The 19,359-nt window shown below is 52.9% G+C and overlaps 1 protein-coding gene across 2 annotated transcripts; it reads right to left on the reverse strand.

Annotated features, from left to right (window-relative positions):
- Positions 1 to 1,920: 1,920 nt before the first annotated feature.
- DNAJB12 (DnaJ heat shock protein family (Hsp40) member B12) lies at positions 1,921 to 19,345 on the reverse strand. 2 transcript variants are annotated; one of them, XM_066191800.1, is made up of 9 exons: positions 19,205 to 19,345; positions 15,114 to 15,288; positions 14,075 to 14,220; positions 11,076 to 11,261; positions 9,628 to 9,707; positions 8,896 to 9,005; positions 6,025 to 6,197; positions 5,042 to 5,174; positions 1,921 to 3,885 (listed from the first exon to the last, which is right to left on the reverse strand). In XM_066191800.1, exons 1-8 carry the CDS (start codon positions 19,335 to 19,337, stop codon positions 5,053 to 5,055), a joined length of 1,125 nt encoding a protein of 374 aa, XP_066047897.1. In that variant the 5' UTR covers positions 19,338 to 19,345; the 3' UTR covers positions 1,921 to 3,885; positions 5,042 to 5,052. The 2 variants fall into 2 exon arrangements, with proteins under 2 accessions (XP_066047897.1, XP_066047896.1); XM_066191799.1 differs by having other exon boundaries at positions 1,921 to 5,174.
- Positions 19,346 to 19,359: the final 14 nt, after the last annotated feature.

Genomic DNA, 19,359 nt, shown 5'->3' on the forward strand with positions numbered 1-19,359 from the left:
CCGTCAGGGCACCGAGCAGTGCCAGGCTCGCACAGCTGGAAATGCACCTTTACACACACGCCTTGTGCAAAGAGCGGGGATTTCCCCTAAAATTCTGGGGTCTGGGGAATTTCTCAAAGGATCACATGCTCGAGCATCCCCCCCTTCACGTGAGGGGCATCCCCCGTGGGGTCATCCAGCACAATCCAGCCCCGGAGACACTGAGAGGGGTGGGAAGGGAACTCCAAGCCCCGCGTTCCTTGGCCAGGGCGGCAGCGCTGCCAGCCCGGGCAGGAGCAGCGCGTTGATCCCAGGGCGCAGCAGGAGATTTACGGCGCGGTGACGGCAGCATCGCCGGCGGCTCAGCTGGGGCTGGCTGTGCCGTCAGCCCTGCTGAAGCATCCTGAGGCTGGGAGCGGTATTTATAGCTCCAGAAATACGTGGGTTTTTAAATACCGAGCTCCCGAGGGGGTGGCCCTGCTCCTGTACTGCCAGTGACCCCTGCTCGTCCGCCACCAGCCGCTCTCAGGGAAGGCAAGGGGCTCTGCATCCCATTTTTAAAAATTATCCCGCCAAGAAAACAAACCAACAAAAAACCAACCCAGCAAAACTCCCAAAAGCCAACACAGAGCAATGGCACGGCCTCTGTCCTGGGGGTGCCCAGCAAAACCTTCCACGTGGGACCACGTGCCCCTGGAACGCCCCAGTCACAGCCCCAGCTGCGAAGGTGAAACTGCTTTTATTTATAGCAAAATGGCCTTTCCGTGAGAAATTTGGGGGTGTCTCGAGGTCCCTGGGGCTTGGCAGCTCCCTGGAAGGGGCAGAAGTTTCCAGCGAGGCTGGATCAAATGTCTCCCAGTGCAGGGGGTTAGGCAAAGGGATATTTTGGGACCTGGGAAGAGCCAATGGGGCTATTTGTGGCACCAGCATCAGCCCAGGGATCCCAGGTGCCAGCAGAGGAAAGCGAGATTCTTGGGAGCATCAGCAGCAATAAGGCAAACGAGGATTTAAATCCCAGGATAAACTCATGTTTTTGCTACCAAAAATACTGACGGGGAAGAGGGGTCCCCTTGGTTGCCTGCCTGCCAGAGGAGGACGTTCCTGGAGCACCTGCCTTCCTTTGATGCCTCCCTGCCTTTGGCAGCTGCTCCAATTAAAAGCTTGGGCTAACGAGCTAATGGGCAGCTCAAACCACCCACATCTTTGGTGACTGGGAAGGGACCAGCACACCCTGAAATTCAAGAGTGCATCCCATCCCTCCGGGCTGGGAATGACCTGAAATGCAGTAAAACCACCCCAAAAGCTGGGCTGTGGATGAGCCCTGTGCTGGCAGGGCTGACTCACCGCCAGAGGGGAAATGGCAGGGACGTGACCCTTGGCCTCTGAGAGGAGGGGAAAAAAGGGAAAGGGGAGAAATTCCCACCCTTGCCCTCTGAGAGAAAGGGGAAAAAAGGGAAAAGGGGGAAATTCCCATCTGAAGCTTCCAGCACTTCGGTGCATGGGCCTGGGGAGGCAGAGGTGCCAGAGGGGTCCAGCCTGCCCCAGGGAGGGGGATGTGAGGAAAAGAGATCCATCCCAAATCCATCCCCGAGGCGCTGGGACCAGCAGCCGGCAGTTTCCAAGCCGCTGCCAGCAGGAAGTGCACCCAAGGCAGTGTGTCTGCACAGAACAAAGGCAGCCCAAGCCTTCCTGCCCACCTGATGGGGATGGTGTCCAAAGGGCACCTTCCAATGCCAGGATAAGGCTGCAAGGCCGGTGGCATCCTAGGATGGGAATAAGGCATCCCCCAAAAGAGCTCAGCCAGAGGATGTGGGGCTAATGGGAGGGGAGGAAGGCCCTTCTGGGAACATCCCAGTGGAATGGATCTGAAGCAAAGGTGTCCTGCTGGGTGTTCACTGTCACCCTGCCAGGACTCACAGGGCCATCACCTCCTCGCCCTTCCCTCTCCCACCTCAGGGCAGCCCCCACAGGTCCAGAGTTCTCAGCCACCGGGATGGCAAAGACCCCAAATTCCATCCACTGCCAAGGAGCTGCAAAACCAGAGCTGGCTGGAGCCGGGATCCACAGGACACCAACCCAGCCGGAGCCTTTCACATTATAAACATTTATTTATAGATGTACAATTGTATAATTAACTCTAAATCAAGAGATACAGCCTCTGTGAGCATCCACTGGGATTGACTCCTTCTCCCTCCTTAGGATCCGTGGGTATCTACCAGGAAAAATAACCTGAAGGTTTTGGCGGGCAGGCTCCGGGCAGGGAATGCCATTGGGCAACACATCCAGCTCCTTCTGTGAGCAGGATTTCGGTTTAACCCCGTCCCCATCATCCCTGTGCCTCTGTCGAGCACCATTTCCAATCCTGAACTTCCACCCAATTTCTTCTGAAGGTGGAGCAACCATTAGGGAAAAAAAAATAAAAAGAATAAAACCCCTTAAAATCAGGTCCAAGCCATGGTGGCTGTGGGATAACAAGGCTTGCAGCCAACGGGAAGCTGAGATTTCACAAAATAAATAAACAGCCAAGACAGAGCGCATGGATTCCTAAGGACAACGGGATGAAACCTCCAATGCCAGCCCACCCGGGAGCTGCCGTGCTCCCAGTTCACTCCTCTGACCGTGCCAGGTTTTCACTGGAAATGTCTTTAGACACAAATGAGCTGCAGAGCAGCAAAAAAAAAAAAAGAAAAAAAAAATTAAAAGAATCCAGTTTATTCCATGGGAGGTGGCTCTGCTCATGCTGGCTTTGCTTCCAAGAGATGGGTCCTCACCTGGAGCTGCCTCACACCAGTCCTGCCCGTGGTGGGGAGGGGGCAGAGTGCAGAACAGACACCCCCCTGATCTCCGCCAGCAGAACTTCTTCCAACAGAAGTTATGGATTTGTGGTACTTTCCAGGTGTCCTCCAGGAAACACGAGCCGGGGTGTGAAGGCCAGGGCCAGGCTGCACAGGTGGGTGGGCGGGTGAGGCACCCGAGCGTGGGACATGGCACAAAACCTCCCGACAAAGGGCGAGGCCGATGGAAAGCCCTCTCCGCACGGAGCGCGCTGATTACCAGGCAGAATTCGAGCAGACTCGGCAGAAAAAGGAGTTACGTGCACAAATTAACCAAAGACTGACGAGCAAAATCCATCCAGGACAATCCTTCCCATCCCGAGCGACGCCGGCGCTCAGCTGACCCCGCGGCTCGTGCCGACGCTGCAGATCCACGACGGGCTCCCCCCGTGCCCTGGGACCCCCTGCACTTTTGGGATTTGGTTCTATCAAAACCCCAAGGGCAGGTGTAGGGACGTCTCCATGCGCAGAACGTCCTCCTGGGAGCAAAGCACAGCCACTGCAAAGGGATTCCCGTTTTCCAGGCAGGAAAGCGCTGCAGATAGAGACTCCCTGGGAAGAGGCTTCCCGCTGCCCTGCTCCCCAAAACGGGCAGAAACCAAAATAATTTAATCATCCAACCCCTGCATAGTTTAAAAGTACAACATATATACAGCTATAAATTAATGCTAAATAGATTATGTTTTTCTTTTGTGTCTTCTTTTACCAACAAATCGTCCCACTTCTCTCTCCACTGGCAGCGGCGAAGGGTCTCCTTCTGCTTCACGGCTTCTGCAGTTAGTGTGGTTATTTTACACTCTGTGTGTCTGTTCCAGGGGCTGTGGGATCCTTGTGGGATCCTGGGAGCACGCCAGCGGCGTTGGAAGGGGAGGAGGAAGACAGAGAGTTGGATTTCCTGTCCCAAGCGCTGCCTGCGATCGTCAGAGAGAGGCAGAGAGAAGAAAGAGGGGCAGTTGTGCGTCGCTAATTCTGCAATGCCGTTTTTAAGATAAGGTTTGATTCTTTTTAAATAACAGAGTCTGTCACCTCGGCTCAGTGCACTTCCCCAAAAGTCTTCAGGCATTTCAATGCTCTGGGAACAAAAGCAGCAGCGGTGTCAGTCTCCGGACAATCTGGGACTCCCCCTTCCTTCCCCACCCCACAGCACAGGCAGCAGCTTTTCCAGGCTCCTTCCAGACCACGGGTGCAAGGAGGGAATTAAAGAAAAGCAGGTAATTAACACCAGAAGAGGTGCAGCCATCCAAATGAGAGAGCGGGTGGATCAAGGTAAGAACAGATCCAAAACCAGGATACACACAAAAAAAAAACCCCAAAGTGCCCCAGATGATTTGCTTTAAAGGCCCAACTTTCAGATGCTGAGGAAAACAACCCCCAAAAGTGAAAATCAAGCAGCTCAATGGCCAACATCGTCAAGGAGTTCCTGTGAGCTGGAATGGTGTCCTCACAACACTTGGTACAAGCTTCACCCACGAGTTTTTCTACAGAAATCTTATGTTCAGATGATTTTGGGGTAGTAGGATCTGCACATTTCACAGCCAGCCCAGCAGTACCTGGTAGGCGAAATCAGCCCAAAAATCTAGGCAGAAAAAGGACTCCAAACCCTGTGACTTTTTTTTTTTCATTATTTTGGTACAGTTCTCCCAGCACATCCGGTCTCACATGTGTTATCTGGGCTCTCCTTAATCCAAGCTCTCCAATCCCCAAATCTTCCAGACCTTCCCCCAGCTGCTTTTACTTTGATTGCCAGTTTAACCCAGTAAGTTACTTCTAGGACTTGCTGGGAACATTTGCTTTGTTCTCCTTGAATGGGAAGGCAACGAGAGGGGGGACAAGGAACATCTGTTGGGTGGGAGGGACTCCATTCCCTGTCACCGTGTTGCTTCACGTGCCAGGGATAACAGCTTTCCCAGTAAAACAGGCAACGAAGCAACCGAAAACAAGGGTTCATGAAAACGTGGGGGCTGGATGCCACAGCGCCCAAGAAACTTCCAACCTCACCGAGGGATTCTGCCCTGTTCCTAGAGGGCAGAGAAAACAGGGAGCCTGGAGAGAGCCGAGGGTGCCAACATGCAAACTAAACCCAATCAATTCCTGATTAACGAGGGAGCGCTGCTCGGGTCGGAGGGGAGGCCTGCGTGTGTGCACCCCGAGGGCACTCCTGGAGGTCTGTGTCTCAATCAGGGATTTCAGTGATCAAAGCACGAGGGTTCCCTGCTCCCGGCTCGTACTTGTGCTGGGACTATCCGTGCAGGGAGGCCTGGACGTCTGACAGTCTGCTACAGCTGGGGGTGCCCATCTTCTGTGCCCGCTGGTACAGATCCGAGTCCCCGAAGTAGCGTGCCCGGTACAACAAGCCTTCCTCTGCCAAGGGAAAAGCCTAGCGTCAGCAATGCCCTCTGGAAGAGACTCCCCCCAGGCCCTGCTCCCCCTGTTCCCCCTGCTGGGAACAGGAGGCACCTCCAGCTGTCCAAGGTGAAGCAAAGGATGAGGATGAGGAAATGTCCCACGCCCTTCAGGACAGGATGGGCGTAAGAGCTGCTGACAGCTCATCCATCCCGGGAAAAGCCAAGGGAACCCGTCTCCGGTCCCAGGAGCGGCATGGGCAGCCCACACAAAGGTTATCCCAGCAGGGCTCCGTGCTTTGGCACCGCCCAGGGATCACAGCCCCTCTGGCATTCCAGTGCTGAAATCCTACCCTGGCCACTGCGCCAAGAGCTGTGACCATCACAGCAGCCAGGGCTGTCCCTGGACTCGCTGCCCTCACCACCCTCTGCCACCAGGATATTTGGCTGGATCATCTGCCTGGGCAGCCCCCACAGCCCTCGGAGCAGGGCTGGGATGTGGGATGCATGACACCATGGGCAGCAGACTTTCCAACACCATCCCTGACCAACTGAATTACTACACAGGGCTATCAGAGATCCCACAGCCTCTACCTTCCCCCTCCCCTGGAAATCAGAGGTATCCTGCTGACATGGCAGGGCACAGCTCTTGTCCGACCAGTTCTGCAGCAGCATTAAAAAGCAAAACAAAACAAAAAACCCCCACATACCGGGCCTGTCATGAAGTCATAGACTGAAAAAAACAAAGCCACCAACACAGGAAACGCGCTGGCACCGTGTTGAAGTTTAACTTTAGCACGACTTAGTCCCCAGTCAAAGAGCCTTCCAAAGCCACCTCATGGAGCAGCTCCTGAGCCCTCACTACTCACTCTGCTGCTTCTCCCTCCAGCAGTTATTCCGAAGGTTTGCTATGTAGTCGTCCTCCACGCTCCGCTCAACGTTCTTCAGGTTGGTGCCCGTGTACTCCTCGGCAAAGCTCTCGGACACGTAGTAGGGGACTTTCAAGTGCTCTGTGACCCTCCTGTGTGTGTGACCCACAGACCTGGGGCAGGGACAAGAGCACAACGGTGTAGGACATGTTTCAAGGGTACAGCAAAGCCCCCAGCTCAGGTGATGTGATTCTAAACAGCACGAAACATCCCTCACCCCTAACCAGCCACAGGCTTGGACGGTTGGAAGGGAGCAGCATTTCTGGTGGAAACCAACCACCAACAGAGAGACAGAGAAGCTGCCACGCCTCCAGCAAGGTTCAGACATAACTCCAAGACACACTGCCCAGGGCCTAATCCTACTTAAAATAAAATGTTGCCCAGAATTTTCATTAAATTATTAAATCTGTGATTTCCTCCATTCGCAAAATGGGACCCGCTCCGCACCCTGGCTGGCATCAACCAGAACAGAAAACACCTTCTAGAAGGAAATCTCTTCCTCCCCTGGCCCTGTGCATTTGCATTTCAGACAAAGCCCTGCTCTTGCTTCCCTTGACGGCCCAGCAAACTTAGATCCTCCCAAGGGCATGTGTGTGAGCTGTCACACAGGAGCTGGGCCCAAACGCTGGATTTGCCAGGAATGGCTACACCTGGAGATGTGCCCGAAGTTCCTAGTAACAAGTATCAGCTGCTGCTGCATTGAAAGCCAGCCTGATTCTTAAGGCAGGTATAAACATTAACTCATCCAGCTCATCCTTCAGTCTGTTATCAGAGTTTACAGGTGGGATCCCAAGACTCCTGCACGTTTCACCAAGGCCCAGCGCTAGGTAACTGAATGGAATGAACAGGAGCACAGAGCTCTGCTGGGATTTCTCAAGGCAGAGGTGCAGCCTGGGAAAAGCCAAGCTCACCATTTTCCCTGACAAGACAGGGCCCTGAGCTCTCCCAAAGTTCACATTGCTCTCATGGATAAAGATGGACTACAGAGCGTGCTCTCACAGGAGAAGGACTGGGAATGGCAGGGCTGCAGCGGCACACCGAGGTGTGAAGCATGAAAGTCAGGGCACAGGAAACCAGTCACCTGCAGTCAGACATGCAATTAAGTCAGGCCAATTCCATGAGGTGTTACTGAACAGTAACAACCAGGCCCACAGCCAGGCAGCTCTTCCAGCAGGAAGATCCTTTTTGAAAGGGATTTACAAGATTTGTAAAGAACGGTGGTTCTTTAGGACTCTGCCCTCCTCAGTGACAGCTTCGCTATGGAGAAGCGGCATTTAAATCTCTGTGTTCAAAGCTTCTGTTTCCCAGCTCGCTGGGCCCAGGCACAGCTTTCCCTTCACTGCCAGCAGAGGAGCTGGCAGTGGGTGATCCAGCAGCTCCTCCTGCCGGCACTGCACCACCTCATTCCAGCTCAAACACCCTGGCTGCTCGGGAAGGCTGCGCCAGGGCTGCGTGAGCTCATCTGCCACCCTTGTCCAAACCCAGGCATGGAAATCGGGTTGCTTGCTGCTACCTGAGCACGCAGAGACAGGGACAGCACAGGGAACAGGGAATGGGGCAGCAGAGAAACATCTGGGGCTCAGGGATGGCTTCCTCTGGCAGTTGGCAAGGCTGGGAGCAAATCCCTGCCCACTTAAACGCTGCCCCTCCCTTCGGTGTCTCCTCACCCCACCAACTCTTCACCAGTATAAAGGAAACTGGTGTATGTGTACAATGCTTAGCTTTACAATGCTAATACCAGCTGTGGAAATCACAGCTCAGCGCCCTGCACCCTCTCAGAATAACCCTTAGCTGTGCCAAAACCATCCCATCCTTTGGTCCCGAGCACCAATGTCACAGTCTTTACTCTGAATCTGAAAGCTGATCTGGGTTTTATAGTATTTAACTTCATGCCCCTCCCCTGGAATTGTTCAAGGCCAGGTTAGATGGGGCTTGGAGCAACCTGGTCTAGTGGGAGGTGTCCATGGCCATGGCAGGGGGGGTGGAACAAGATAATTTTAAGGTCCCTTCCAATCCAAAGCCTTCTGGGATTCTATGATCAATGGCAAACATTTTGCTACCTGTGAAAACAGGCAGGAACCCCAGGCTGCAACCAGGTCTGCCCTCTCTACATGCACACAAGGAACTCGCACTGAACACGTATTAAGATTTTGCCAAGAATGATGCAAGCAGACAGAAACCAAGCCTGTTTCCCCACTCTTTGTTAGCACTGCAAAGTGACTAAGAATAAGGCCACATTCTATTAGTCACCAGAGGGAGCAGATGGGGGCATTTCCACAGGATCTAGAACAGAGCAGTTTCACTTTTGCATCCTAAATGTCTGGCGAAAGCTATTTCATGGTAACATGAGAGTTCAGAAACAGGGGATTTCTCTGGGAGTGTCTTGTATTCCTTCCTCTATTGTGTTGTACAAAGGCTTTCATGGAGAATATGGCTTTTGTTTTTTACACTCTGACTCTACATCTCAGTTTGTTCCATATGGGATTTTGGTGCTGGGCTACAGCCTCCCCAGACCATTTTGTCTGTCCCTTTCCACGACAGACACAGCTGTGGGTATGGACTGCAGGTCCCTGACAAGGAGCTCTCTCCATTAGGGAGGTGAGCACCCTCCAACTTTCCCTGCATCTTGTATCTCACACCTGTCTGAGAACCATGACGACTTCACTGGCAGCAGAAGCAACAGGGTCAGGAGATAAAGCAAAAAAACCTAAACCAAGCCAGGAAGAATGGAGGCAAGATCCCAGCCCCACCACAACCCTCCAGAGCCACCCCCTCCCCATGTGGGTAAGTTTTAGAGGAATGGGTACTAACAGCCTGTGGCTCAAACTGTAGGGTGGGCTGGAGACCATCATCTGGCTGAGAGCAGACACGATGATCAGGATGAGGATGGGCATCAGCTGGACAAACAGTCCCAGGCCACCCTGAGGGAACAGAAACACACAGTGGAGTGCCATCCATACAGCTGGACAAGGATCCCATGGCACTGCTCTCCCTCCCTCCCTGCCTCCCTGTGCTCCAACGCAACCTCCCCTCTCCTGCTTGTCACAGGGAGTAACCCAGAAGAGCTGTGGGGAACCCAGCAGCCCATAGGACAGTGTGACTGAAGGTCCAAACCCCCTGGCCTTTCTCTGGATGTGACAATGGGCAGAGGGGACTGCCAGGGGGAGCCTTGGGAGGGAATTCCAAAAGCCTCACGCCCACACTTTGTTTTTCTAGAGCGAACTAGTGAGGCAGGACTGGTTTTATGGATGGCCTTCTCTTCTTTTCAGTGCTGGAAGGATGAAGGTAGCTCCCCCCCTCCCTCACCTCCTGAGCTCCCCTCAGCTTTAAGCTTGAGAAAAAAAATACTCAGGAAGTTCCTGTTTGTTTCTTTACAATAAAATTGGCTCTGCCCAGACAACAGCCGTAAGCCTGACTCCAGCTTTCTGTTTGGGGGGGTGGCACCGAGCAGGACTGTTTCACAAGGCAGCCACAGGAGTCAGCTCCCAACGACGTGCTGGGAAAAGCTCCAGCCTCCCGGATCCCAGCGTGTTTTCCACTTACGTCCCCCTGGTGCTCCCGCCTGTCCTGCCTCTGGTGGTAGGTGTATCTCATCCTGCCATTGCTGTACACGTGAACATTACCTGAAGGAAGAAGGAAACTGTTACTCCAAAGTCACAGTGTGCAGGGTGCTGCTGGCTGGCCAGGGAGGGACCACAAAAGGTGGCCATGATCCAGGTCGCCTGCTTACAGGCTAGAACAGGAGTATTCCTAAGGTGGATTGAGTGCAGAGTGGGCAGAGAGCTCCTTCTGTAAGGTCTTGCAGGATTGCATGAAAACTCAGCTTGGAAGTGACCTCAGGAGGTTCAACCTCCTGCCCAAAGCAGGGTCAGCTACAGAGAGAGAATACCTTGCACAGGCCTTCTCCCTTCTGATGGAATAGATTAAAACCAGTTACAAACAGAAATAACTCTGGTGTTTTTCCCACCCTGCAAACAAAGCCCTTCCATGTCTTGTTTTAAATGTCAAAGCTACAGCTGCTGAGGGAGCCAGGCTGAGAGAGCAGCCCTCAATTCTCTCGGGATAGTGAGGAAAGGGAAAAAGAGACTGAGCTAAAATAGCAACATGCTGTTTTTGCAGGAGTAGCTTGGCCTCTCTGCCAGGCAGAGCACGAATGCTGCAAAAGGCTTCCAGATGCCTTTGCATCATTGGTGTTGGGGTGTCAGTGCTTAGATTCCAGAAAGAGCTACCAGAGTCAGTTTTTGTAACTGAAACCAAATTTTTTTTTTCAAGTTGGTCTACAGAGGTCAAAAAGCCCTGTGTCCACTTTCAGTCAGATATGACTGGAACAAATACAAAGGAATCCTCCAAAATACCTTTCTCCTGACATGGAACCTGTGTCTTTTGAGCAAGTAAAGGAGCAGATTCTTTCCTGCTCCCCGAGCCACGATCAGCACTGTGGACAGACAGGATGCAGATTTATTTTTCAATTCACAAGGTCCAAATTATGCTGTAGAAATGTTACTTTCCTTTCTATAAAGGGACACAGGGGAGAAAAGGAAGTGGCCACTGATCTTGGAGAACCTGTTCCAGCTGCATGGCAGAGCAGTGATCAAGAACAAGGCCCAGGTGTTACCACAGTTTGCTCTGATAAGAAGATTTAAATTCCAAAACCACCGGGCAGAAAAGCCTTCCTCAAAACAGGATTATTTTCACAACGACCCTTAAAACAAGTCACTTTTTGTTCTGGCATTCAACCCAACCTAACAGCAGCTGATGTTGCCAGCATGCAAACAAACACCTGAGGCTGGGAAGAAGCCCAGCTCTGATGGTTGCTGAGCTCTCTAAAGATGAACAATTTAAGAAACTCGAGGTGTTCAGGCCACACGTGAAGGAGAACTCCCCCTCGCCAAGCCCAGCAACCCTTGCACAGCCCAATAAACCTCAACCGCACCGTGCCAACGCCAAAAGGACGAGGCCCCGCACAAGAAATGAAGGTTGAAGGTGCTTACTAGAAGGAAAACCACCCCCAAAGAACATGTTGAAGAGGTCCTCGGGGGAGATGTCGGCCTCGAAGCCGCGGTGGAAGTCGGCGTGGCTGTGTCCGTGGCGGGCGGGGTTGAGTTTCTCGTCCCCGAACTGGTCGTACTGCTTCCTCTTCTCGGGGTTGCTCAGCACCGCGTACGCGTTCCCGATGGCTGCCAGCAACACGGACAAGGAGGAAGCAGTTAGCTCCTTTCTCCCACCCACAGCCCTGCAAACTGCCAGCATCTGCCTTTCTCCTCGTACAAAGCAAGAGCCTCGGCAACCCACATCTTCGCAACAGGTACCTGGCACACGTCTCAGGCAAATCCAGACAGGAGGAAACCACACTGGGTGAAAAATTCCTTAATTAATTCAAATGAAGGAGTTATGATATGACTGATAAGGATTTGGTGCATGTCCTCAGAGAAACCCTACAGCTGTAGGCAGCTGTGTAGGGAAATAAAATTTTAGTTGACAAATTTTATTCAAAAGGGGCATTAAGGGTATTCAATGTCAGAGCCTGTAACTAGAACTGCAAAAGAATTTAAATACAGGCTAAATCCCTGAAAGAGACTTTAAAACTTTCCATAAAAACTGCTAAGGAAACATTAGCCAGAAGTTGCATCCATCAGCTATGAGTTTCAGTACTTCCAGACGCCACATGCAAAGTGCATAATTACAAGGACTGTTAACCAGTGCCTGTGAGGCTGGACCTAAACCCCTGGCAGGTCCCCGGGTCTCTCTCCTTCCAGCCTCAGGAGTTTGAGCCCTTTTCCCATAATGTCTGCCTGCCACTCTCCTATTTCTGTTCTCACCTCTCCACACACTCCCTCTGTACCAACCCACCCCAGGCCTCCCTGTGTCACAAGAACCCAAAATGCCCATGGCAGCAGCTGCCTGGTGTGTAAAAGGCAGGGGCAGGAGGGATGGAAAAGGGGGGAAAAGGGGGATAACGTGCCCTTTTGGAGGAGATCAGCTCTAAGATTCAACATTTTTCCCCGTGGTTGGATGGAGGTGTACAGTTTCTTCTTGGAGTGGAGATTTGGAGGGCAGAGGATGTAATGTCAGTACACTCCTTCTCCTTCTTGGTTATAATTAGTGCACCCAGAGCAAACATTTCTAGAGCCAGGCAGGGAAGCTGGTGGACAAGGACTGACTCAGAGTGTATCAACCACACAGCTGGAAAGAACAAGGGAAGCAATGCCAATGGAGCGGTTCAGGGTTTGTTCACTGTCCAATTTTGTGCTGACAAAGCCCAAGAAATGCCTCATTCCAAAGCAGGATTTTAGCTCCAAGCAGCCAGGCTCAAGGCTTTTTCCAAGAGCAGACAGGTAGTGATGCAGATCTGCCACGAGACAGCCTGCAGCCAGCTGGAACTGTAAAGTGAGACACGGGCTCAGCACAGGACGCAGCACCTTATCAGCGGTCACTGGGAAGGCGAATGCCAAGACTTCAGCTAATACATCAACATGAGGAAAAATTAACTCATATCCTCACAGCAGGGCACGTTTTCCCCTTCACCCTCTGGAACCAAACAGGTGGACTTCAGCTCAGCTCAGGGGCTGAAGGACAGGAAGCCATGGAGGCAAGGCCTGGAGGAGATAACCCCGCAGTGGGGGATAAAGGGCACTTTGCTTAACGCTCCACTTCTGGCACGTAACTCCTGCCAAAGCCTTGGGCAAACATCATTATTCAAGATTACAGTGAGGAAACCTGCCTCTGGCAACCGAGGGATCCAAGGATGAGCTGTGGAGCAGCAGCTCTGCACAGGCAGAGCTGATACCTGTGTGCAGATGCTGTTTCATCTGCCCCCCACACCAGCACAGGCTCTCCCAAGTAGCTGGGGGTCAGTCACTATTTGCTGACACTTACCAGGGAAGGATTTAAGTCTTAAAAGGCTTGAACAAACCTTACCTAAGACTTTTACTGCTGAATTTGCGTCTTTGAGGGGCTCATCTGAATACTGTACCAGTACACTCACAACAGGCCAGCCCTGCTCCAGCCAAGGTCTCCTGCATTTCACTCCCAAAATCAGGCTGCTCTGGGGTGCAAAGTGCCTTAAAGACCCTCTCCTTCCACCCCCTGCCATGGACAGGGACACCTTCCAATATCCCAGGGTGCTCCAAGCCCTGTCCAACCTGGCCTAGAAAAATTCCAGGGATGGAGCAGCCACAGCTTCTCTGGGCAGCCTGTGCCAGAGCCTAGGCACACTTGAGTAAAGAATTTCCTTCTAAAAAGTGGCCAGAATCAGACTACTTAAGTGGCTTCCAAACCAGTGCTGTATGACTGGCACCAAGGAGTAAGGTGTTTAGCCCAATGATAATAATCAAACTTCCACAGCTTGCAGGGGAAAATGGGATTATATGTTCCAAGCAATAGCATCTCTCTTGGAAAATTACTCCAATTTTAAGGTATCTTATTATCCAGGGAATATCCCTGCTGCATTTATAGAGAGGCTCTGAGAATTGGGGTCTTTGCAGCAGAACCAGAGATCCTTTTCTGAGTCCTGGCTGGGCTCATTTGTACAGCTGCTGCAGCCCCACCCTAGAAACTTCCACTTGGGATCTCTATCCACCAATTCCATCCACGAATGGTTGGGTGTTTGCTAGAACATTTCTCCTGAGGGGTTTGTGAACCCTGTGTCTGCCTGTGGTGCTGCAGAAATTAACTGGGTTAATCCTGACAGAATTCCCTCCTGAGCAGCGAGGCAGGAGGTTGGAGCAACATACAAGGGCGGGCTGCTGGGAGAAAGAGAAGGAAGGTTTCTCCTTGCCCAACCAACAGAGGTGAATCCTACCCGTGCCAACCTGTGTTTATCGTTTTAAGCTCATACTTTGGTCATGACACGACCAGCTCTGAAGGGAGACAACTTCACAAAGAGCAGCTTTATTTCACTCTGCCTGACTCAGTGGGGTTGTTTTTAAGGGTTCTCACAAGCCCAGCTCAGTGAGTTGGGGGAAAACCACAAACCTGGAGCTGGCCTTACCTTTGAACGCCTCCGTGGCCCCCGGTGCGTGGTTCTTGTCCGGGTGGAACTTCAGGGCCAGTTTCCTGTAGGCCTTTTTCAGATCCTCATCAGAAGCTTCTCTGTTGACTCCCAGAATTTCATAGTAATCTTTGCATTGCTTTACCCTGCCAGGGGAGAGGGGAGCAAACAGGGACACTGAGATCTGGGAGTGAAAACCTCTTTGCCTTGAATACCTGTCAGCTGTGAGACTTTTCAGGCAGCACAGTTTCGATGGCTGCTGCTCAGGGATCTCTGGATAACTCAGGCCCTGCTCCTCAGAGGGTGACCCAGTTGTTTGCACCGACTCACTCCGGCTGTGCCGGCAGGACCGGCACAGAACGAGTTGGGCCAGCGCAGGTGGAAGGGCCTCTCCTCAGACCCACACAGGAATGTGACTGACAAATAAACTTCACATTCATCATGTTCCTGTGTTGGAGGCTGTTTGGAAAGGCCTACAGCACCTGAAGGATATTGGCCTTTTCCCCCCTCACTCTCTCCTCAGCTAATTCCCAGATCTAAAGCTTGTACCAGCTGAATTCCAGAGAAGAAAGGAGGGAGCAGCCCAGAGTGTGCAGCCCAGCTCTTCCTGGGCACACTCAGACCAGCCAAGGCTTCTGCTTCTCACGTGACAAGACAGAATCCAGCAGGCTGGGTTTTTGGAGAAGTGGATGACGTAACAAACATTCCTGCAAGTCCCTCGGAGCGGTTCTTGCACAATTCAGGCCGTGCCCATAACCTTAAACAAAGTTTACCAAGTGACCGCACCTGCAGTTCAGTCCTTCAGCCTCCAGGATGGGCAAATGGGAGAAGGGAATACAGGGAAGTTTGAAACAGGGCTTGGAAAATGAGCAGACCCAACCCAGCTGCCTCCCAGGGCTGCTGGAGCTATAAATCCTCCTGGGCATGTTCTTAACACTATTCCATATGGCTCAAAGCTGAAATCTTTAAAATACTGTGAAAAGCAGACGGGTACCACGTGATAAAGTCAAGCAAATGTCCCCGAGAGCTGTGCACAAACCTCTTGACTGCATCCAGCTGGTCCTGAGTGTAGCCCTTGGGGGCCTCCCCCCCAGCCTCTCCGTTGGCCGACGGGAAGTCTCCGCTCATTCTCCTGAACTGAGGGCTCGTGGACTCCCTGGACTGGGACTGGCCATTGGCCGACTGCTCGCTCTTGTTGAGTGACTCGAGCAGGACTGAAAGGAGAGAAACAGAAACATAAGAGAAGAAAGCACCAAGCACAACCTGCCCTTCCAGCTCTCCCATGAAGAGACGCCTCTTCATCTCTGCCACCTTCTCAAGACCTCTCCATCCTTCCCCAGGAAGACCCTCACCTTTCCTCCCATGTAATCTTTTGGCTTCTGTAGCTTCTTACCCAGGTGTGAGGGCTACTCCCAAAGATATTCTGCTTCTCCCACCACACACAGCCTCCAGGAAAACCCCAGACCACCCAGACACCAGTCCAGGAGCCACCCCAGATCGGCAAAGCAGCGTATCCCTGTCCTTTTTTCCCTTCCATCTCTCCTTGACAGCGAAGCATGTCTAAATTTGTCTAGCACATTATAAAGTGTATCATTCTTTATCTCCTGCCTTCGAGAGTCTATAGTGCTGGGGAAGTGATGTGACGATGCCGTATCTTTAGAGAGCTTAGAAAATAATTCTGTGGGCTGCCAATCCCACGGGGACACTCCCATCTTGGGGACAGAGCTGCAGCACTGCTGGCTGCCAGCTCCTCACACGAGTCACACGGGCGCTTTGTTCTCCTGCCGCTACCTACGGATTCGGAGCAGCTGTGAAAACCGTCTTCCCCCTCTCTGTTACTGGTGTGTATAAATTCACCTTCCCTTTTCTCTTCCTCCTTGCAAGGCTCAGGCATGGTCTTCCATCCTCTCCAGCCAAGAGGGCACAAACACCCAGGCCTGGCCTAACCACCCAGGTGACACAACGGAGGGAGACTCCGAGCATCTTTCCATCACGCATTTCCCTGGCAGCTGCACAGCACTGTCCTTTAAAACTGCTTTTTAAACCAAGCATCAGACTGATTTCTTCACCTCCATTAAAAAGAACAGGCACACATGCTACAGTGAAACCCAGCCAAGGATATTTACAGAGGCCCCAGTATCCTGAGCTTGCAGTCCTTTATCCAGACTCCAGAACTGGGAAGGACGTTCCACCTCCTCCCATGGATTGCACACTACTGACCTTGCACCATGGGGGTATCACCTTCTTTAGGCAAGTGCAAACAACACTTGCAGGCCAAGAGATGAGCCAAGATATCCTATCTGGCCCCAGTGCTTGGAGGGGGCAGAAAAATCCACTCGGTAATCCAAAAGTCAATACAGGATGAGGGATGAAAAGGACAGTGGGCTAAGGAGCAGTAACTCACTGGATGAGCTTTTGGGCTTGGGGCTTCACAAATTTAAAAATGATTTATTTAAAAAAAAATAAATTCTTCCCTCCCTCATATTCCCAATGCTTCAGCGTTCACTGAATTATACTCTTAGGTTCTTCTCCTTCCAAACCTGGAGCAATGTGCCAGGTGATTTTAAATTTTACCTCACGAGGCTGTTCCTACACCTATCCCCCTTCCTGCTGCTTTGGGCTTAGTTCCCTACAGCTTACCAGGAGATCCTGATCCCAGAACACTTTGGGTCGGAAGAGATCTCAAAGCTCATCCAGCTTCACCCCCTGCCATGGGCAGGGACACCTTCCACTGTCCCAGGTTGCTCAAAGCCCCAAAGTCCAACCCGGCTTTGGACAGTGCCAGGGATCCAGGGGCAGCCACAGCTGCTCTGGGCACCCTGTGCCAGGACCTGCCCACCCTCCCAGGGAACAATTCCTGCCCAATATCCCATCCATCCCTGCCCTCTGGCAATGTAAGGCATTGTCCTTGTCCTGCCATTCTAGTCCTTGATGAAATCTCTCTTAAATTTTCTAGTAGCCCCTTCAGGCCCTGGAAGGAGCTGTGAGGTCTCCACACAACCTTCTCTTGTCCAGGCTGAGCAGCCCCAGCAGTCCCAGCCTGGCTCCACAGGGGAGGTGCTCCAGTCCCCTCTGCAACTCCATGGCCTCCCCGGCCTCTCTCCAGCAGCTCCAGGTCCCTCCTGTGCTGGGCTCCAAGGAGCTCCTCAGGTGGGGTCTCACCTGAGCAGGGCAGAGGGAGAGAACCCTGCCTTCTCTTGCTGCTCAAAGTGCATTACCCAAACCCAAGCACAGAAACCCACAGAGGGCCACAGGACAGTCCCATTAGCCCCAAACCTGTTGCTTTTCGCATCCTCTGTGCAGCCCCAGCACGGCACAGATTCAGAGATTACTGAGGCAGAGTGTGCAGAATTGGGTTTCAGTTCTGCCAACTCAGTTCCTCCCCAGCACGTGCCATGGAGCACTTTTCCTCCTTTATTAGCCAACGTTTGCCCAACTTCTGATAAATTTTCCCCAACTCCCACTTAAAGTGTGTGACTGTGCCTCTGCCAACGTGCTCTGACACAGGAGACTTCTGCTGCAATCCCCTTGCAAAACCCCTCCCTGATCCCAAAAAACCCAGCCAGGGACGGAGTTTGCAGCACTGGCTGCGCAAGGGCCACGTGGCTGAGTGTTGCCAAACCCTGGGTGACTCCCGGGAAGGAGATTTCCCAGGAGCTCCTCAGAGACTCAGGGAGCACCGTGGGATCTCTGGCAGCATTTCCCAACTCCAGCCCCAGCAGGGCACCGAGCAAAGGGTCCGTGCATGAGAAACTTGGTTGGGTCTGGCCACAAACTAGCACACTGTGTTTAACATTAACCTGCCCTGCTGCCCCCAGACCTCAGCTTTCCTCCAAAAGTCACTTTTCTCACCCAGCAATTTCACCAAAGTATAAATTCCGGAGGAAAGGGAGGGGAGGAAAACCACACCATGCCACAGGCACAACACACTGTGTCTGAGGGAGCGGGAAGAGGCCTGGTGCCACCAAAAGGAGGATTACAGGAAGCCTTGGGACAAACAAGCTGCAAAGCTCAGCCAAAGAATCCAAACTCAGACGAGGCCAAAGAAAAAAAAAAATTAAATCTGCAGCCCTTTGCATAACATTCTGCACTGTAAGAACATGCAGGGAAAGAACCGCATTTGGCTGCCTTCACAAACCACTTCCCATGGTAATTAAAGCCTGCAGGAAATTATGAAAATGAATGTAAACCTGGCAGAAAGTCTTCAAGGAGGATTATTTTGTTACGGGTGTGAGAGTGTGAGCTCAGCCACGGCCTGTCTGCCTGCAGATAGCTGGCAACTGCTAAAGGAGGAACAGGAGAGAAGGAATATGATGAGAACAGGAGGAACAGGAAGAGGAGAGGACGAGGAATGGGAGGAGGAACAAGAGAAGGAAAGGAGGAAGGGTGAGGAGGAGGCGATAAACAAGAGGAAGAGATGAGGAGGAATAGGAGGAGAGAAGGAATACGAAGGGTAACGCAGGAACAGGGAGGAGAGGAATAGGAGAGGGAGGAGAAAAACAGGAAGAGGAGAGGAACAGAAGAAGAACAGGAGGAGAGAAGGAACAGAAGGAGGAGAGGGACAAAAACAGGAGTAAATGGATAGGAGGAGGAGAGGAAGAGGAGGAATAAGAAAGGAGGAATAGGAGAGGGAAAGGAGGAATGTAAGGAGGAGACGAACAGGAGGAGGAGTAGGGGAAGGAATATAATAGGAAAAGGAAAGAGGAATACGAGGAATAGGAGGAGGAGAAGGGCTTTTCGCAGCCCCCGAGAACTACTCCCTCGCCTTGCCAAGCTCCTTCCCTGCCCTCAGCGCTGCTCCCCCGGCAGCGCCTGCCGTGCCCGCGGCTCAGGGCTCCCAGAGCAGCGCGGAGCCGGTCCCCCTTCCCTTCCCTTCCCGGCCCCCTCCTGACTGGGAGCCCCCGCTGAAGAGAGAGGCCGCGGGTACCCGGTCCCAGCAGACACCCGGCCCCGGCCGGTACCGCAGCCCGAGTAACCGGGACACCCCCCGGGACCCTCGGAGAACTCGCTTTCCCGGCGTGCCCCGCGCGCACTGCGCAGGCGCGCTGAGGGTGAGAGGTCAGGCCCGGCGGCGGCCGCGCAGGCCGCGCTCCCCCGGGCCCCCCGCCGCGCCCCCGGCTCGGCGCTCACCGCGGACCCGCTGCGAGGGATACAAGCGCTGCGCCTTCTCCAGGAAGCGGCGGGCCTTGTCGGGCTGGTTGGCCTTGGCGGCGGCCAGCGCAATACTAATGCACCGCTCCGCCTCGTCCCGGTTCGACTCCATGGCGGCGGCGGCCGGGCGGGGG

The sequence above is a fragment of the Chamaea fasciata genome, unplaced genomic scaffold (genome assembly GCF_029207755.1).
Source record: "Chamaea fasciata isolate MVZ Bird 193981 ecotype frontalis unplaced genomic scaffold, bChaFas1.0.hap1 SCAF_9, whole genome shotgun sequence".
In the NCBI taxonomy this organism is placed as follows: domain Eukaryota; kingdom Metazoa; phylum Chordata; class Aves; order Passeriformes; family Sylviidae; genus Chamaea; species Chamaea fasciata.

Coding starts and splice junctions, on each gene's coding strand:
- DNAJB12 (XM_066191800.1), bottom strand. CDS start 19,337: ATGGAGTCGAACCGGGACGAGGCGGAGCGGTGCATTAGTATTGCGCTG. Junction 15,289..19,204: donor TCCCTCGCAGCGGGTCCGCG/GTGAGCGCCGAG, acceptor CTCTCCTTTCAG/TCCTGCTCGAGTCACTCAAC. Junction 6,198..8,895: donor TACAGTTTGAGCCACAGGCT/GTTAGTACCCAT, acceptor TCCCTGCCCCAG/GTCTGTGGGTCACACACACA.